Source organism: Dreissena polymorpha, chromosome 1 (assembly GCF_020536995.1).
Source record: "Dreissena polymorpha isolate Duluth1 chromosome 1, UMN_Dpol_1.0, whole genome shotgun sequence".
Lineage (NCBI taxonomy): Eukaryota > Metazoa > Mollusca > Bivalvia > Myida > Dreissenidae > Dreissena > Dreissena polymorpha.
The window spans coordinates 62,970,277-62,987,323 of NC_068355.1; the positions used below are offsets into that span (position 1 = coordinate 62,970,277).

The window sequence follows — 17,047 nt, forward strand, 5'->3', positions numbered from 1 at the left end:
TGGTGCGCATCCAATTATGGAAATGAAGCGCAGTTTTTCGTTTTAATGGGAGAAGAACGCATGTCATGTAATGGAGTGTTTAAAATTGCCTGATGTTACATAAGGTGCTGTTAGGACTCATTTCATTTGAAGATATAGATGTGTTTCATTGCATAATTTGATTTTTTGTCTCTGTGTTAAGGTTATAAAAGATATGTTGTCTTTGTTCTGATGTTATTAGCATTAACTTTTTTTTCCAATGATGTTTTTTTTTTTTTTTTTTTTTCGACCGCCCGATGGACCATTTTCAAAATAATTTTTGTAAACCAATAAAAAAAAAAGTCGTGGCCTTAATTTTCAAAAACATACTGAAAACACATCAAGGTTTTGTTCTGTTATATAAAAAGCAGATTTGTTTTCACTAGGACACTGTGGCATTCCGTTGAACAAAGGCAAGCAACAGTTGTTAGTAAGCAATTGTCCTGTCACTCAATGGAGAGATAACTGATTACCAAAGATGATTTCACTAATTTGAGAACAAGGTGAACACTGGTTTGCAATCAACTACAGTCATCATTCATTCCCCCAAGCCAGAAGGCTACTTTCCTAAGCCAAAATGACAAGGTGGTGGTGTTACCAAGATTGTGTCAATTTCATTGTTAACAGGTTTGATTAGGAAACAACATAAATAAATATCATATGTGGAAGAAAAACTGGCATATTTTGCTTTCATGGAGGTTGCATTGATGATTATAGTTTTGATAAGGCAAATGGGTAAAAAACAGATACTTATATAGATAGATGCCTTTCCATTTACAATGTGACGTCGTGATTTATGTTATTACATCTCAGTTGAAAAAATATTTCTTTTATTAAAATACCATAATAATAATACGTATATGCCAAATTTTATAATTTTGATCCGCTTTTAATGTCAATCTTGTATTTTTTTATGCACAGAAAATAATAATTGAAGCAACAATTTGTAACTATTATTATTATACATTACATTTTGGATCTGCATAACATATCCTTCTCACCATTATTTGATAAAGATATAGTTATATATCCTCAACACAATTTTGATAAAATAAAAACAACTATTATTAACTTTAAATGTGTTACGGACACTCAGCTGATGTGTCCACAACACATGCACACAGACAAATACACTACATAATTCTACAGTAGAAAAAGACAATTGGCCAGGGTTCTGCTGAAACTAGTCGCATTTTTAAACAAGACTCAACCAGTAGTTAAGGTCGAGTAAAAAACACAAAGTTATGGGACTAAATATTCTATAGTGGAAAAATAGACACATGTCCTAATTATACTGAAACCAGTCTCAGCTTCAGCACTTTTCTTTGCGATCATCAACAAAAACAAGCAAATTTGTTGAATTGATATCCCCACCAATATGCTTCTGAACACTAATACAAAGTTTCAATGAAATCCGCCAAAGCACTTCCAAGATATGGCTCTGGACACACAAAAAACATTTTTTCAAGATACAAAGGGCAATAACTCTGTTATTATCAGATGGTGTACAATGCCATTTGGCGTGCATCATCCTCTTATCCATATATATACTCATACCAAGTTTCAATGAAATCCGCCAAAGCACAAAGGGCCATAACTCCGTTATTAACAGATGGTGTACAGTGCCATTTGGCGTGCATCATCCTCTTATCCATATATATACTCATACCAAGTTTCAATGAAATCCGCAAAAGCACTTCCAAGATATGGCTCTGGACACAAAGTGCTGGACGGATGGACGAACGGAAAGACGGACGGAAAGACAGACGGACGAACGGATGGACGGAAATCGCCAAAACAATATCCCTCCGCCTATGGGGGGGATAATAATCTTCATAAATTTAAATCTGCAATGACAAAAATGCTGAAAATTCCAGCACACAAGAGGCACACATAATAAAACAAGATCAAGCCATGTTTCAGCAGATTTCCTTTTCTTTGACATTGAAAATTGATGCTATCCGACGGTTCAGCGACTTTGCTGCTTAGAAGGAAAACACACTTCCAAGGCTTGAAAAGCGTACTTAGAAACTGAAAACAGACCCCAACAACTGCAATGAGCCAGCTAATTGTCTACATTCACTGGAATTGTGGGAAATTATTGTTCGGTACAACAAGCTGCCATAGCACAACCTTGAAGAAAGCGGAATTAGTTAAATTGCTAAATAGCAATAATGAATTAGACAGAAACTCTGCACACTAATAGATTTGAACTTCTCCAATTGTGAACTTGATGATGGTACTGTTATTGTTGGGTGTACTCAATCACATACACAGTACAGGCTGGCAATTATACTGCATGCTGGTTTTCTTATTACCAGGCTTACAAAGAAATACATTCCGGCTAACTGGACTTTTGAACAATAACTGGAGCACATTAAATATGGCCCTACCCACCATCGTTAACACGACAAAATGGGCGTAGTCTAAGCTTTGAAGAAGACATTTTGTTTACATTATATGGGACCCTATAGGTGTGTGCAAATGACTTTTTTCTGCACATCATAAATTTCACCATGGGATCAAAGGCAACAACTTTTATTGCAACTTAGGAAAATTTGTGAAAATCAACATGTTGTTTTAAAGAAACAATTTGAAAAAAAATAAAATAGATTTTTGGGTATGAATGTATTGCACATCAATTCATGTTTGGTTTAAGGGTTTAAACAAAATGAAATGATAACCAATCTTGAGTTTATCAAAAAAGCTTCAGACAAATAATTTTTTATCCAACAATCATAATTTTCTTATATATACAAGATAGAAAGGTCTTTAAATAAAACTTCAACATTAAAGCATACAGGAACCAGCAGCAAATCAACTTGTTACCAGCAATAGTTGCCAGGTTAGTGAAAGAACAAGGAGTTGAGATGTTCCACACGAGATTATCTCTGAGATAGGCGATAAGCTTGCAAGACTCAGAAAGAATCCAGCCACATAACAGGTTCAGTTTTTATGGCCTTCTAAAAGCAGTTGAAATGCTCAGGTTTTGTTCTGCAAATGAGACGTCACAAATACTTCCAAGCTATTAAATGGTTTCCAACACTGGTGATATGAGAATTTCAAATGTTTTTGTTCATATTTAAACCAAAATGAATATGATCATTTGATAATAATAATTATGCGATACCTTTCTTGTATTTTTTTATAGTACTGAAAACCTTCCTTTGCTACAATAAATACCACCCTGAAATGTAAGGTTCACCAATTAAAGGTACATAATTCGGCATAGCTGTTTAACCCAGCTGTTAACTTTGGCTGACCTTTGTAAGCTACTAATAAATTTGAATATAAAATTTCCCACCGGTAAAGGCCTGAAAAATTTCGGAGTAGAAACATGCTGTATATGCTTTTTTATTTTCATTGTTCTTGTGTTTTTTCTATTCTGTAAAATATAGTTATCTCATCAATAATATCTTACAAAGTGAAATAAGCCACGAAATCTGGCGCAACCTCCCGTAATTGATTTGCGTGTGATGCAGCTAAGAACTGCCCAGAAAAAAGGCATAGATATAACATTTGAACGTTCATCAACACTGACCACAATCCACGCCGTCTATCTTTTTCAAACTTACAGGTGTGCCCAGTGAAAAGGGAGTTTAATGCATGTGCGTAAAGTGTCATCCCAGATAAGCCTGTGCAAATGATATTTTTTGTTAACAGAGAGTCTCTTCTCAGCAAAATTCCAGTTTAGGCGGAAAGTTTTGTCCCTGATTATCTTCTGCAGACTACACGGACTAATCTGGGACAACACTTTATGCACATGCATTAAACCCCTGCAGACTACACGGACTAATCTGAGACAACACTTTATGCACATGCATTAAACCCCTACAGGCTAATCTGGGACAACACTTTATGTATTAAACCCCTTTTTACAGAGCACGGTCATATTTCTTTTTTTATAAACGAAATTCAAGCTTACCATCATGGCTGCCATTTTCAGGACTGGGTGACCTCTCTTCTGAGCTCTAAAATAAAATGTATTTATAAGTATTTGTTTACAGAAAAAAAAGCAATTGTTGCTAGTATGATATTCTTTTTAAGGTTTTACTAAAAAAGGATACAATGCCGAAATTTTAACATAATAAATGACAAAAATCTATTTATTGTAATATGGTTTTATACACATAAATCTACCAATAGTATATATCTTAGTTCCAAATTGTTTATCAAGCACTGCTAACAATTCCATAACATAAGCCAAATTTGATATTGTTTTCAGCTACTTATTGCCAAGACATGATAAAGAAGCTCACAATTGTTCATAACTTTTGAACCATGGAATGTTTCATTATGCAAATTATAGTGTCTAACTGGCCAATTTATTTTAATAAATCCAGATCAGAATAAAGAACTTGGCACAACATTAAGAGAAAATTTAATTGGGCTTATCATATTAGTTTTCACATTTTTACCAATAATCTCTTGCATGCCCGTTTTTTGCTCCTTTCCCAAGATTTATGATTTCTTGGTCATGCATGTGGTCTATCAAATGTTTTATGACTGGTTCAAAATTTCTTGGATTCATTACCAAATCAAACAGAAGTAATCCTAAACAGTTCTGGATCAACTACTAGCTGCCCCCTGCATTTCACATAAATTCATGATACCTCTATTATTTACAATTAGAATCCAATAGAACGCTCATTAAATCAGATCAAATTAGGGTCCCTAATCAATCACACGCTGAATGTGCCCCATCCACAATCAAGGAATAAAATCATCACCACATGGTTGAGACACAAAACAAAGAATAGGGTATCTGCAGACATCATCATTAATTTGAGGAGAAGTCATTATTCTGACTCCCATGACCTCTACAGTACTCTGGTGTCAAACCAATTTTTATGTGCTATAAATTTCAATTTTGGATAATTTCAGAGGAAAATCAGAGATTGAGCTGTTGTCTTGAACTTGTCAGAGAGTTGAGCCAATCTGGGATGCCAAAACACAGGAGGTAGTTCCTAAGATGCCTTCAATTTGTTCAATGCAATTAATGGCATTTTAAAATTACTCTGACACAAGCTAGTTGCACAATATTTTATAAAATAGCCAATGAAAATTGCCAATTAGAAACTAAACAAATAGTTGTTGTTACTATTTAAATTTAAATATTCTGCATGTTTAATGTTCTCAATGGCTTTCCAAAGCAATAGGTTTTCCCATTTGAGTAAAATATCAATTCATATCATGTCTATCCAAAGTATCAGCCCTCTTCACAAAAACATACAAATTGTGGGAGTGAACAATTACAAAAACATGCATTTGTTATATATCAATCTATAGTAAAATGTGTATTCTTATATGACAACAAAAAACTGCATATAAAATAGATTTAGCTCACTGTAGTAATTGAATCATGGACAATGGTTCTCATAATATTGACCCTTCTGATTGGTTGCTAAAAATTGTTACTATGCGCATGTGCTTGCTCTATAACTTGCATCTTATTGCAAATAAAGTAACTCTTTTTCATGTTGGTCTTGTAAATATTTTTTTTTTATTAAAAAATAATCTGCATATAAAACATTAAATTTTGATAAAGCTATTATTAATCCATTAATAAACTAACATTATTGTATGTTCCATAATTTGAAAATCATAGCATGGAATAAACACGACCTCCTTTCCAATGAACATCGGAAATCATAATAGTCATTGATAACCATAAAATAAATAACAACTTCTAAATTGAAAAAACATTAACTTTCCAGCACTTCTTTATGGGTTTTCTTAAAAGTCAACATACAATGAGGAGGGCCGATACAATGAGAATAAGGGATAAATACAGAAAAAGTGATAAAATTAATTTGCTTTTCAATTTGCATTTTAAATTTCTATTGCACTCCTTTTTCCTTTTTCTTTCAATAAAACCAGGCTAGTACTAATATCACTGACCATGTTACAGAAACTTGATATTAAAGGTAAATATTTTTTAACTGATATCATAAAATAAAAAATATATGAGCTGTTTTCTGGGCAACCCAATTCCAATTTTTGAGCATTGCCATATTTGAGTGAAGGTGCCCATGTACGAATCTTGCATCTCTTAATGTGAATTATGGGTCATGGAACACCTTAACCAGCTCTCACCAAGATTACCTATCACCAACAATCCACTGCAACCTTATGGTAGAAATCTCTCCACTTAAGTCATATCTAGACCAGAAAGCAATCCACTGGAGCAATAGTAATTCAAACAACAAAACGGAAACATTAAATTCCAATTCGTTCAACTATGCAGACATTGTAGAGTGGGGTTATCTCTTTGGCATGGCAATTTCAAAATATCATTATTATCACTGCAATTTGGGAGGTTACATTATTGTAAGACTGCCTCTGTTTTCAAGATAACTATTGTACAGGTGCATTAAAAAAAGAGTGCCTTGTAATATATGCACCTGAGCCTGGCATTCAAGGAGGTAATAAAAGACAAATACCATTTGCTCATTCAGTTATTTTCAGTATTTCTGTAGAATTTCATTCAATAATACCTTTCATTCAATGCTCTGCTCATGACAGGTTGCACCAAAACAAAACAAAAAAAATCTGGCATTTTGTTGCATATGTTGTTTTCAGTTAATTCTGTTTGAATGATAAAAAGACAAAAGACAGCTGCACAAAGTACATAATTCTCAGATGTATTCCCATAACAACAAATCAATAAAATTAAAATACCGTCTCAAATTCGTCTATCCAAATAAATAAAAAATTGATAAAATAAATCTGAATGCCTTGATATATTTATGGCTGTCACACTTGCATAGTGGATTTGTTTACATTTAAATTTCTTACCGTGTTTTTTTTCAGAGTCTAAAACTTGTGAACATACCTGCTTTTCTTTCCTGATGTTCTCTCGAATGGTCTGCAGCTGAGCAATCATTTCCCCCAACTTCTTCTCCTTGTCCTGCACTGTGGAATCACTGAGCAGTTTCTGAATGTTATAGAACATCTGCATGTCTGCACCCGCTTTCTGGGACGACATCTCCAGACAGCTATTGATGTATTCCTGATCACTGAGGCCTTCGCAAGCTTTGTGTGAACCAAGACGACGCAATACGCTTTCCATGGATTTTTTATGCAACCCGAAATTACCGAGTTTTGTTGAATTATTGTTTGTGTGAGGGCTGCTTTCTCTATCGGAGTCGGAATCAGAACTGTTACGAACGCTCTGCAGTATTCTCTGTTTCTTGTTGGTAGGGCGATCTCTTTCGTAGCTGCTGGAGTCAGAGTCAGGGCTGTCTACGCCGTTGGACGTTCTGTGGTTGTCACTGATGTGGAGTGGGGTTTGGAAGTCAATGGCCCGCATGAAATCAAAATGTGTGCCCTGAGGTAAGGTGTTGCAGATTGGTCGTTCAGTTACGACGTCGTCTCTTGGAAGTTTTGTTGGCGTGTTCTTACGCTTTGAAGACATGCTCCTGTGGATACAAACAGTGAATTTTAAAGTTAAGTAGGTCCAGTTTGTAATGTGTATCACAAACAAGTCACAAATAATAAATGCAGAACTGGGGTCGCATATTTTCTTCATTCCTTAGTGTCAAAAAAGTTACGTGACAAACGATGCATTTGCTTTGGTTCCCACCTTCTAAAAATTCAATGCAGGCAACTGTTTATCTTATTTTGAAAAATGTTTATATACAATATTAATCATACAATCTCTATATTTTAATTTTTTTCCACGAAAGAATTTTACTGCACAAGCTTTATATTCTGCTGGGTTGAAATGCGTTCTTGCACACTGTAAGCTAACAAGAGGGAAACTGCTGCATCCGTCATCACAAGATGAAGTTTATGATAATTTTCATTAAAACATAAAGATATTATTGTTCTAAAGCAACTTGTATAAATAACCATCCTTCAAAGCAGAGTATCCATAGCAGTTGCCTTGAGAAATGTGATGATAAGGCATCATAAAATATTGTAACTACTCTGATCAGATGGTAGATGATTGCATTTTAGGTAGGTATTTTAGGAAAACAGTTATACTATTTTTATTTATTTTTATTTTGTTAATAATTTAATTAATTTATCAATTCATTTATTTATTTATACAAAGCAATATATACAAACTAGAAAAACAATACTTTTAATTGAAAAAGCTTTCTTAAATTGTTTTTTATATGAACAGTTAATAATTTTTTATTATAATAACTACAAAATACACTTGACATTTCTAATACCCTACCTTATTAGACAAACAATTCCATAAATTAAATCACACACGTTTTAATAATTATTTTTTAAAGGATCACCTATGCTTATTTATAAAAAATACAAGAAACTTAAATTATTTCTCTAATTGCAATCAATACACATGGTCTAATGCACAATAAAATTGTAAACAAAGAGGTAAAGGATAAGTATTTCACGAAATATGTAAGGAAATTGTATTAATTATTTAGCGATACTTCCTTTAATTGCCTTTATTATCTGTTTGTTCCCCCAAGGGGTTTAATTGTCATTTCTTCATCATTATTTTATAGGGCTAGTGGCAATTTTCAAATAAGTATGATAAATAATAACAGCTACATTTTGTACTTGAGCACTAATCTAATGTTCATCTGTCAAAACTTTGACAAGATCTTGTCAACTGCAGCATGTAATGTATGTAGGGGCATTTGAAGCAAATTAATAATCAATTAACTTGCAATGTTTCATCACGAAGCTATGAACAATATGCCTTATTTGAAATGTATTGGCTTTAGAAAGGCTAGAGAACAGTTCAGTCTTTACTGATATTTGATGGATGAAACTCATTTCAAACTTGTCTCGCAGGTTTAGTCACTGTTTTGTTATTTTAATGACACTGATTACTACATGGTCAAAAATGACGTTTTTAATGCATACATACCATGGTACTATTTATTTTTTCTTAAATATAATACTAAACATTATGTCCCTTACAAGTAAAAATGGGCGCATCAGCTATCTGTGCACATGAGGTTATAATCCCATATTTCCTTTCAAGGATCAGATGCAAGAAAAGAGGTACTGAGCTCGCATGAACATAATCACCTTTTAAATACGGGTATTTGTCACAATATTTGTTTTATTTGATTCCCAATTTATAGTTTATAACTTTTAAAATGGTACAATAAGATTTCTATACTTTTATAAATGTTAATAGAAAATAGCTAACAACTATTTTATTTTTATTTTGCGCATGATAAAAGTATTACCTCCTTTTCTTTAAGTCAAGCGGTGTAATCCTAATCCAAGGTGCTCTCTATTTTTATTTCCAATGGCACAAAACACAATAAACATAAGCACATTGACAAACCATATCAAAGCCACAATCAAAACTGAAAGTTGTGATGCTAATAACAAAGTTTATAACATCACAGGCAATATATGAATAATTTCACACAACAGCTTTTAAATTGACTTTCTTTTCAAGTAAGCAGTTGTATACAGGCCTATCTAAAAAGGACCACAATGCTATTATAATTATTTCTTCAAAACATTTTCCATCTCTCATATTAATATAACTTATTCACCCATTTCAATAGAGTCCTTCACACCCCACAGTCCATAGTTCCCGCCCAGGGTATTGTCATTGTATAATGGAGCTGGGCTCAATTGTGGTATCGTACTGTGCATTTGAAGTCATTCTCTTTTGTTGATGGAGAATCGTTTTCAATAAACGGATTAAGCTTTGAAATAGACTCACCTCATCAAAAATTAAAGCAAGATGAGGCGCGTAGGGATGCGACATTGTTGAAATAACCTGCATGATATATGAATATCATGTGAGCTGTAATGCTCAAAGCGTTCATTTCGAGCCATAAGGCGTCATTGGCATAATTGTATTATTGCCTCTACAGGAAGAACCTTCTTACTTTCGTATTTCACATTTTATTATATTATATTCAAAATTTATTTCGCCATGACTTTGGACACATGTTACCAAGCGTTCTTTTGACTGATAAATTATTGTAAAAGAACATCAGTATTGAAAGAAGTGTAAATGCTGCCTGCATATTCTTTGCCAGATACAATAAGTCAAGCTGACACTTAAAGTCTCAAGAATGTATAACCCTCAGTAGTACAAGGGTGTTTTATATCAATATAGGAGCCTTGTTGACCCCCTGTTCCCACAGAGCTGCGACTTTACAACGATCATTCTGATCAAGCCACGATCTTAAAAAGGTTTGGATAGGAATGGATCAAGGCCATTCTGAGTCTAAATCGAGCAATTTGGCAAATTATGGTCTTCATTTCGATCCCACTACACTTGTTTTGAGTTCAAAATAAGCGTTGCAAGAGCGTAGAGCTCTCCAATCATAAAGACTCTACCGCGATCATACTGCTCTTATGAAGACTCCACTACTTTTCTCCCGCGATTTGTCACGATCGGCCACTTTTTCTGGCACACTTTGATCGTAGTAGAAGCAGCGTCCATGTGTGAACAGGGGGGTAGGGAAAACCAGGCTTAATGCATGTGCATAGAACATCAATCCAGATAAGCCCGTGCAGTCCTCACAGGCTTAATGCATGTACATAGAGCTTTATTCCAGATAAGCCCGTGCAGTCCTCATAGGCTTAATGCATGTACATAGAGCTTTATTCCAGATAAGCCCGTGCAGTCCTCACAGGCTTAATGCATGTACATAGAGCTTTATTCCAGATAAGCCCGTGTAGTCCTCACAGGCTTAATGCATGTACATAGAGCTTTATTCCAGATAAGCCCATGAAGTCCTCACAGGCTTAATGCATGTACATAGAGTTTTATTCCAGATAAGCCCATGCAGTCCTCACAGGCTTAATGCATGTACATAGAGCTTTATTCCAGATAAGCCCATGCAGTCCTCACAGGCTTAATGCATGTACATAGAGCTTTATTCCAGATAAGCCCATGAAGTCCTCACAGGCTTAATGCATGTACATAGAGCTTTATTCCAGATAAGCCTGTGCAGTCCTCACAGGCTTAATGCATGTACATAGAGCTTTATTCCAGATAAGCCCATGCAGTCCTCACAGGCTTAATGCATGTACATAGAGCTTTATTCCAGATAAGTCCATGCAGTCCTCACAGGCTTAATGCATGTACATAGAGCTTTATTCCAGATAAGCCCATGCAGTCCTCACAGGCTAAATGCATGTACATAGAGCTTTATTCCAGATAAGCCCATGCAGTCCTCACAGGCTTAATGCATGTACATAGAGCTTTATTCCAGATAAGCCCATGCAGTCCTCACAGGCTAAATGCATGTACATAGAGTTTTATTCCAGATAAGCCCATGCAGTCCTCACAGGCTTAATGCATGTACATAGAGCTTTATTCCAGATAAGCCCATGCAGTCCTCACAGGCTTAATGCATGTACATAGAGTTTTATTCCAGATAAGCCCATGCAGTCCTCACAGGCTTAATGCATGTACATAGAGCTTTATTCCAGATAAGCCCATGCAGTCCTCACAGGCTTAATGCATGTTCATAGAGTTTTATTCCAGATAAGCCCATGCAGTCCTCACAGGCTTTTCTGAGACTACAATTTTATGCACATGCATTAAGCCATATTTTCCCAGCGTGTGACTTATATGGCAATACATTTCCACCAAACATTTTAAAAATCTTAACAAATAATGTACGTCAAATTGCTAATTTTATCATGCACGCAGACATAAAGTAGACCAAGGTTTGAAACTGCTGCATAGAAGGGCCTCCTATTTTGTCAAAAATAACTAGTAAACAGTCAATAAATAAATGAAACCAGGCACAAAAGAAGCTGATTTATGAATCTTTGAGGCATGCTAGGATTAAGTGAAATCTATTCACCCAGTCATAAGCGTCATACATTTGTTTTACGGCCATGTGATTATTTGGCAATGCACCATCAATTTTGATTCAGCAAGTTTTGGCTTGAAGTGACATTGAAAAATGTATGTGCTATGTTTGTTTGTTTTCTTGGCTACAGCATCTTTTCAAACTGTAGTACACTCCTTAAAATCTTGTATAATAAAATTATAATGATTTTCTAATAAATGTTTTTGTTTTGTCTGCCAACTGTAAATGCATGTGTACATCAAAGAATTAACATTTGTCAAAATGTGCCATTGAACAAAACAATCCAGACAGATTTGATGGAGTAATGGACATTTTATTAAGTTTAAATAAGCCTAAAGATATTAATTGTCATCACAGACCAAAGGCCTCAGTCGTTTATTCTATATAAAGAATTGTCACATGGTCCTACACATTCTGCAATAGAATAAATGGACAATAAATCCATTTTTATTGTCTCTTTTCAATGATGATTTTCAATGCGCACATCTCAGTAAAAAATGTCTTTCTAAAAATGAAATAATGTGTGTTCATACCATCAATAATTCAACAAAGGAGACCAAATAACTAATTACAAGAGTACAAAAGCATTTTACCATTGCAGTCCCGATGTTTGAGACCCATTGTGTTCTGATTGAAAACAGATTTATCCCTCATATTTAGGCACGGCTGTCATTATATGATAAATATAAACTCACAAACAAACAAAATACAAATCAAACTGTTCAGTTTTGTTTGCAGTTGCAGCATTTTGTTTTTATGCACAGCAGATGTAAATGGAACAAAGCATTTGTTTGGGGTTCCCATTAAAAGTCTTTACGGGCCTTTCCCTACCGAGTCCAATAAGTAATGCCCATTTCAATGTGATTCATTTGCTATCATTTGCTATCATTTGTTGACATTGGATGCCCCAACAGAAATCAGAATCTTTGATAGGCACTCAGCATAGCAAAAACTTCCATCTGCTTATTAAATTAATGACACAAAACATTTGGTTTGTTTTCTATATTTCTATTTAAGTCTGCTATGCCATTATTGACAGTTGTTTTTCCTATGATATGAAAATTATTGCATGCTCTCTTTGAATATTATTTTCAATATTTTTCTGTTTTATCAAGATGAACTGTTATTGTTTAAGGTAAGTCATTACCCAGAAGATCATTTAAAAGATGAATGTTAATTATTACTAAGTAAAGTTGTCAAGAATAAGACTTTGTATCAAAACTATAGATGTGAAATGAATTCTCTTTTGGGAAATGTGTAGATTACTCAGAAAAATGTTACACTTTAAATGTAACATTACATTAACAAATTTAGTGATAGCAATACTATACAATAGAATAACAAGCAATTTGTTTATTGACATTTCATAAGGCCCAGAGAACAAAATGTGGTCAACTATGCACTTGTTAGAGAAAGTTAGTACCCTAGCACAAATTATTAAGACGAGTCATACTAAATAATTGTGTTTGGGACTAATTGTGTTTGTAAGGACAGTGACCAATTGTTTGTACAACAAAGTTTAGTTGAAGGCCCTTGACAGCTTGAGGGGTAAACACATGATCAGAAGGCAGACCATTTTGGAGCCACACTGCCGGCATGTTCACAGTGGGATTTTGTTTGATTATCTTAACTCTTTCGGTGCTGGAACCGAATTTTGAAGGCCTTTGCAAACAGTTTGGATCCAGATGAGACGCCACAAAACGTGGCGTCTCATCAGGATCCAAACTGTTTGCTATTCTGATAGTATTCTTTGAAAAAAATCGAAGAAAATGCTAATTTTAGAAATTCAGCAGACAACATTTTAGCAGACGACAAATTTCCTAGTATGCAAAGGGTTAAAGCCACCCAGAGCAGTCAACTCTGACCCAAACATGCTATAAAGTCCTACACTAAAAAGGTTCAGTGAAAAAGTGGCCCACAACAAAAAAACACACATTCCGTTACAACTAGTTATTAAGGTTAGATATATGAAATTGTTTCTCTTGCAATATTAACTTTGATTAGGCAAACTTCTTTTTGTATAATTTAAAAACTATTCATCATCAACTTATTTGTGCAGTTCTTAAGTCTTGTTCTTTTCGTTATTATCAATCTCATTATGTTTTAGATCTACTATTGAATAATTCATTACATGTTTTAATAAATATCTGTGACATACTATGCATAACATTACATCTAATAAGCTGTTGGACATTTCTTTTCAAAACATTAACTGTAATTTCTTAATAGTCTGACAGTTGACTACCTCATAAAATTACAGCTTATCATCGACTGTCAAACTATCAATGCTATTTCCTTGTTTAACCCTTTCCTTGACAGGTACGCGTTTCTACGACCCTATCGATTCCGTGTCAAATACGCTTATCTACGCCTGTATTGATTCCCTGTTATCTACGCATTTCTACTACCCAATCTATTACCTGATATATACGCGTTTTTACGCGTCACGATTTAATTTGCTATTTAAATGCTTAAAATGACGTTTTAAGTGTAACAGAAATGCATATACACCTGCTTTCAACATTTTTCTAAACTGTCGAGTAAACATCCGGTAATGTTGCTATTTAAAGTTATGATGCAATTGGCGACCAATCAAGACGAGGGTTTACCATTTGACATGCGTAAATCACGTTCCGGGATGTGCGCGCTTCAGGCATTTCGTAATGTCCTAAAATAACTGCTATTCTCGAACCATATTTAATTTGGACATTTTCCGAAAACGTATTAATAACTCGTTAAAAATGTCGCAAAAATAAACACGTCCCATAGGGATATAATATCATTTGGGTGTAAATCGATTTCATTCTTATTGTTGTTTGATTCCATTATATCGTAAATGTTTGTTTCTGAGATCATATACGACTATTACATCAATATGTTAAATGGCATGTACACTAAAATGTTTTTACAAACGACACGTGCTTATCTAAAGTTTGTGTTTGTAATACACAGGATATTGGATTATCGGTGCTTGATTGGGCAATAAAACAAAGACGCAGTCGGCGGTCTTCAATATGCCTTTGAACTGACCAATAATAATTAATAGCGCACATGCTAATCTAACATTTAGGGATAAGAAACACGGGTTCTAGACACTTTGAATAAACATGTTTACCTGACGCAGCAGTAGTCTTCAGATGACATTGGCGCGCGTGCCATGTTACCTCGGCGTTTTGTAATTTGGTACACAAATACACGGGTTTGTTGGCGACTTCTGGGTTATAAAGTTATATGTCGGCGATCAGATAAACTGGAGTATTTGATAATAAACTTGGAATTTTGCAAATAAATACACAAATTGAAGACTTATTGAAGACGCCGACATTGCCGGATTTCGATCGATAATAAAATGCAAAATGCAAATTAATTATATGAATATTCATGACACATTATGCAACATCCAATTAAATTGTTACCGGTATCTATAAATGTTTATAAATCAATAGGTATATTAATGTAATAGAAATACCAAGTATCGTACGAATTTTATAAGAAATAATACAATTTATTTTGAAAATGCATGAAATTGTTTGAGAAACTCTGTGTTTTTCTATAGTTATTTATAAGAATTTACATGAATTTTGAGGCTTGCAGAATGAATTTATAAAATAAAAAAATCTTCAAGAAAGAAGAATTGTAGTTTGGAAAGTAAGAAAAAAAAATTAATATTCCAAAATATAATTATTTGTATTTGATTCAACACACCAACTTCGCAAAGTTTCTATATGAGCTGGAAAGAGATTTGCATTTAAATGCAGTAAAACACACAACGGTCAACTTTGCATGACTATAACTGACCAATAAATTAAGGTATAAACATACAGTTTACACCACAGGAAAGGAAATTTTATTAGCTTAAACTTTCATATTGTGTATTTTTCAATTATATTTCAATTTTTATGAGAATATCAGGTTTAAAAGCAATGAGGGTCATAAAACAGCGTTTTTCCAATAATGCCTGTAAAGATGGGGTACTGATATTGATAAGATGGCTATCAGCCACTGGTCAGCAGGCAGCTAGGTCTTGTCTGACTGACTATTGGGGTTATTTACCCTCGGGACTTCGGTTAAAAACCATTGCCCGAGCACACTGCTTAACATAGAACTCTGCATAAAAAGCCGAAAACGGCCATAAAATGGACAGCCCGATTTTACTGGGCTGTACCATTGGTATAAATATAAAACTTTGCAGTGTTGGTGCGGTGCCTTAATAAAAATCTATTGGTTTAAAAATATATAACCTTTATATGAAGCGTTAAAAAGACGCAGTGCTATACAGTGAATAGGCCTAACGCGGTTAAAAAGCGGCGTTTTAATTGGTTGATGCGCTTATATAACGATGGCGCTGATTGGCCGAAATTTCTTATTAAGGATTGCCAGTAGGTCAATCCGTTTTAAAATAGATTTTCCCACGGCTGACTTTGTACTTTTAAGAAAAAGTAAACAATGATGGTTGATATGCAAAAATATAAATGAAAGAACAAGAATGAGTTAATCCAAAAGAACTTGGATTTGTTTTATAGTATTAGATTACTATGTTTTTTGTTACATTACTGTGCTTATTATTAATTTATATCATTCATATGATGTTGTTATTGTATGTTATTCTTTGTATTGTTTTTTAAGGAGGAGAGAGAGAAAGAATGAATAGCCCAATTTTAATAAGTAAAGATGGTGAAAACACACATACTGCAGCATCTAGGTCTTGTGGTAACTGGAGAGGCTTATATTGGCTAAATGGCTGTCAAGGAAAGGGTTAACCCTTTGCATGCTGGGTAATTTGTCGTCTGCTAAAATGTCGTCTGCTGAATTTCTAAAATAAGCATTTTCTTCGATTTTTTTTCAAAGAATACTATCAGAATAGCAAACAGTTTGGATCCAGATGAGACGCCACGTTCTGTGGCGTCTCATCTGGATCCAAACTGTTTGCAAAGGCATTCACAACTCGGTTCCCGCACTGTAAGGGTTAAACAGACAAGATACCCTGGTATTGAAACCTCAATAAACCAATATTACAAAGCATCCTTGGGATTTTTGCCAAATGTAAACTTGTTAGTAAAGAACACAAATTCAATTGGATTTCAATTACTAGTACTTTGTTTGAAATATTTTCAATTTCATCAACTTTCAACCCAAAAATCATTGCTCACCTTTGATCTTTATTTATAAAGTAAAAGTATACCTTCTTTATTTAAGAGAACTACATTCATTCATAAAAATGTGTTACAAACAAAGATTTG

General features: G+C 34.2%; 1 protein-coding gene across 13 annotated transcripts in view; it reads right to left on the minus strand.

The window, feature by feature from the left end:
• Positions 1-17,047, minus strand: part of LOC127832026 (transcription factor Sox-13-like) — a 169,559-nt gene that overhangs the window by 26,340 nt on the left and 126,172 nt on the right. For all 13 annotated transcript variants that reach the window (XM_052357239.1, XM_052357188.1, XM_052357215.1 and 10 more), the window contains 2 exons: positions 6,854-7,439; positions 3,944-3,989 (listed from right to left, as the gene is read on the minus strand). In XM_052357239.1, coding sequence (XP_052213199.1) covers positions 3,944-3,989; positions 6,854-7,435 — 628 coding nt within the window. In that variant the 5' untranslated portion in view covers positions 7,436-7,439. The remainder of the gene's footprint in view (positions 1-3,943; positions 3,990-6,853; positions 7,440-17,047) is intronic.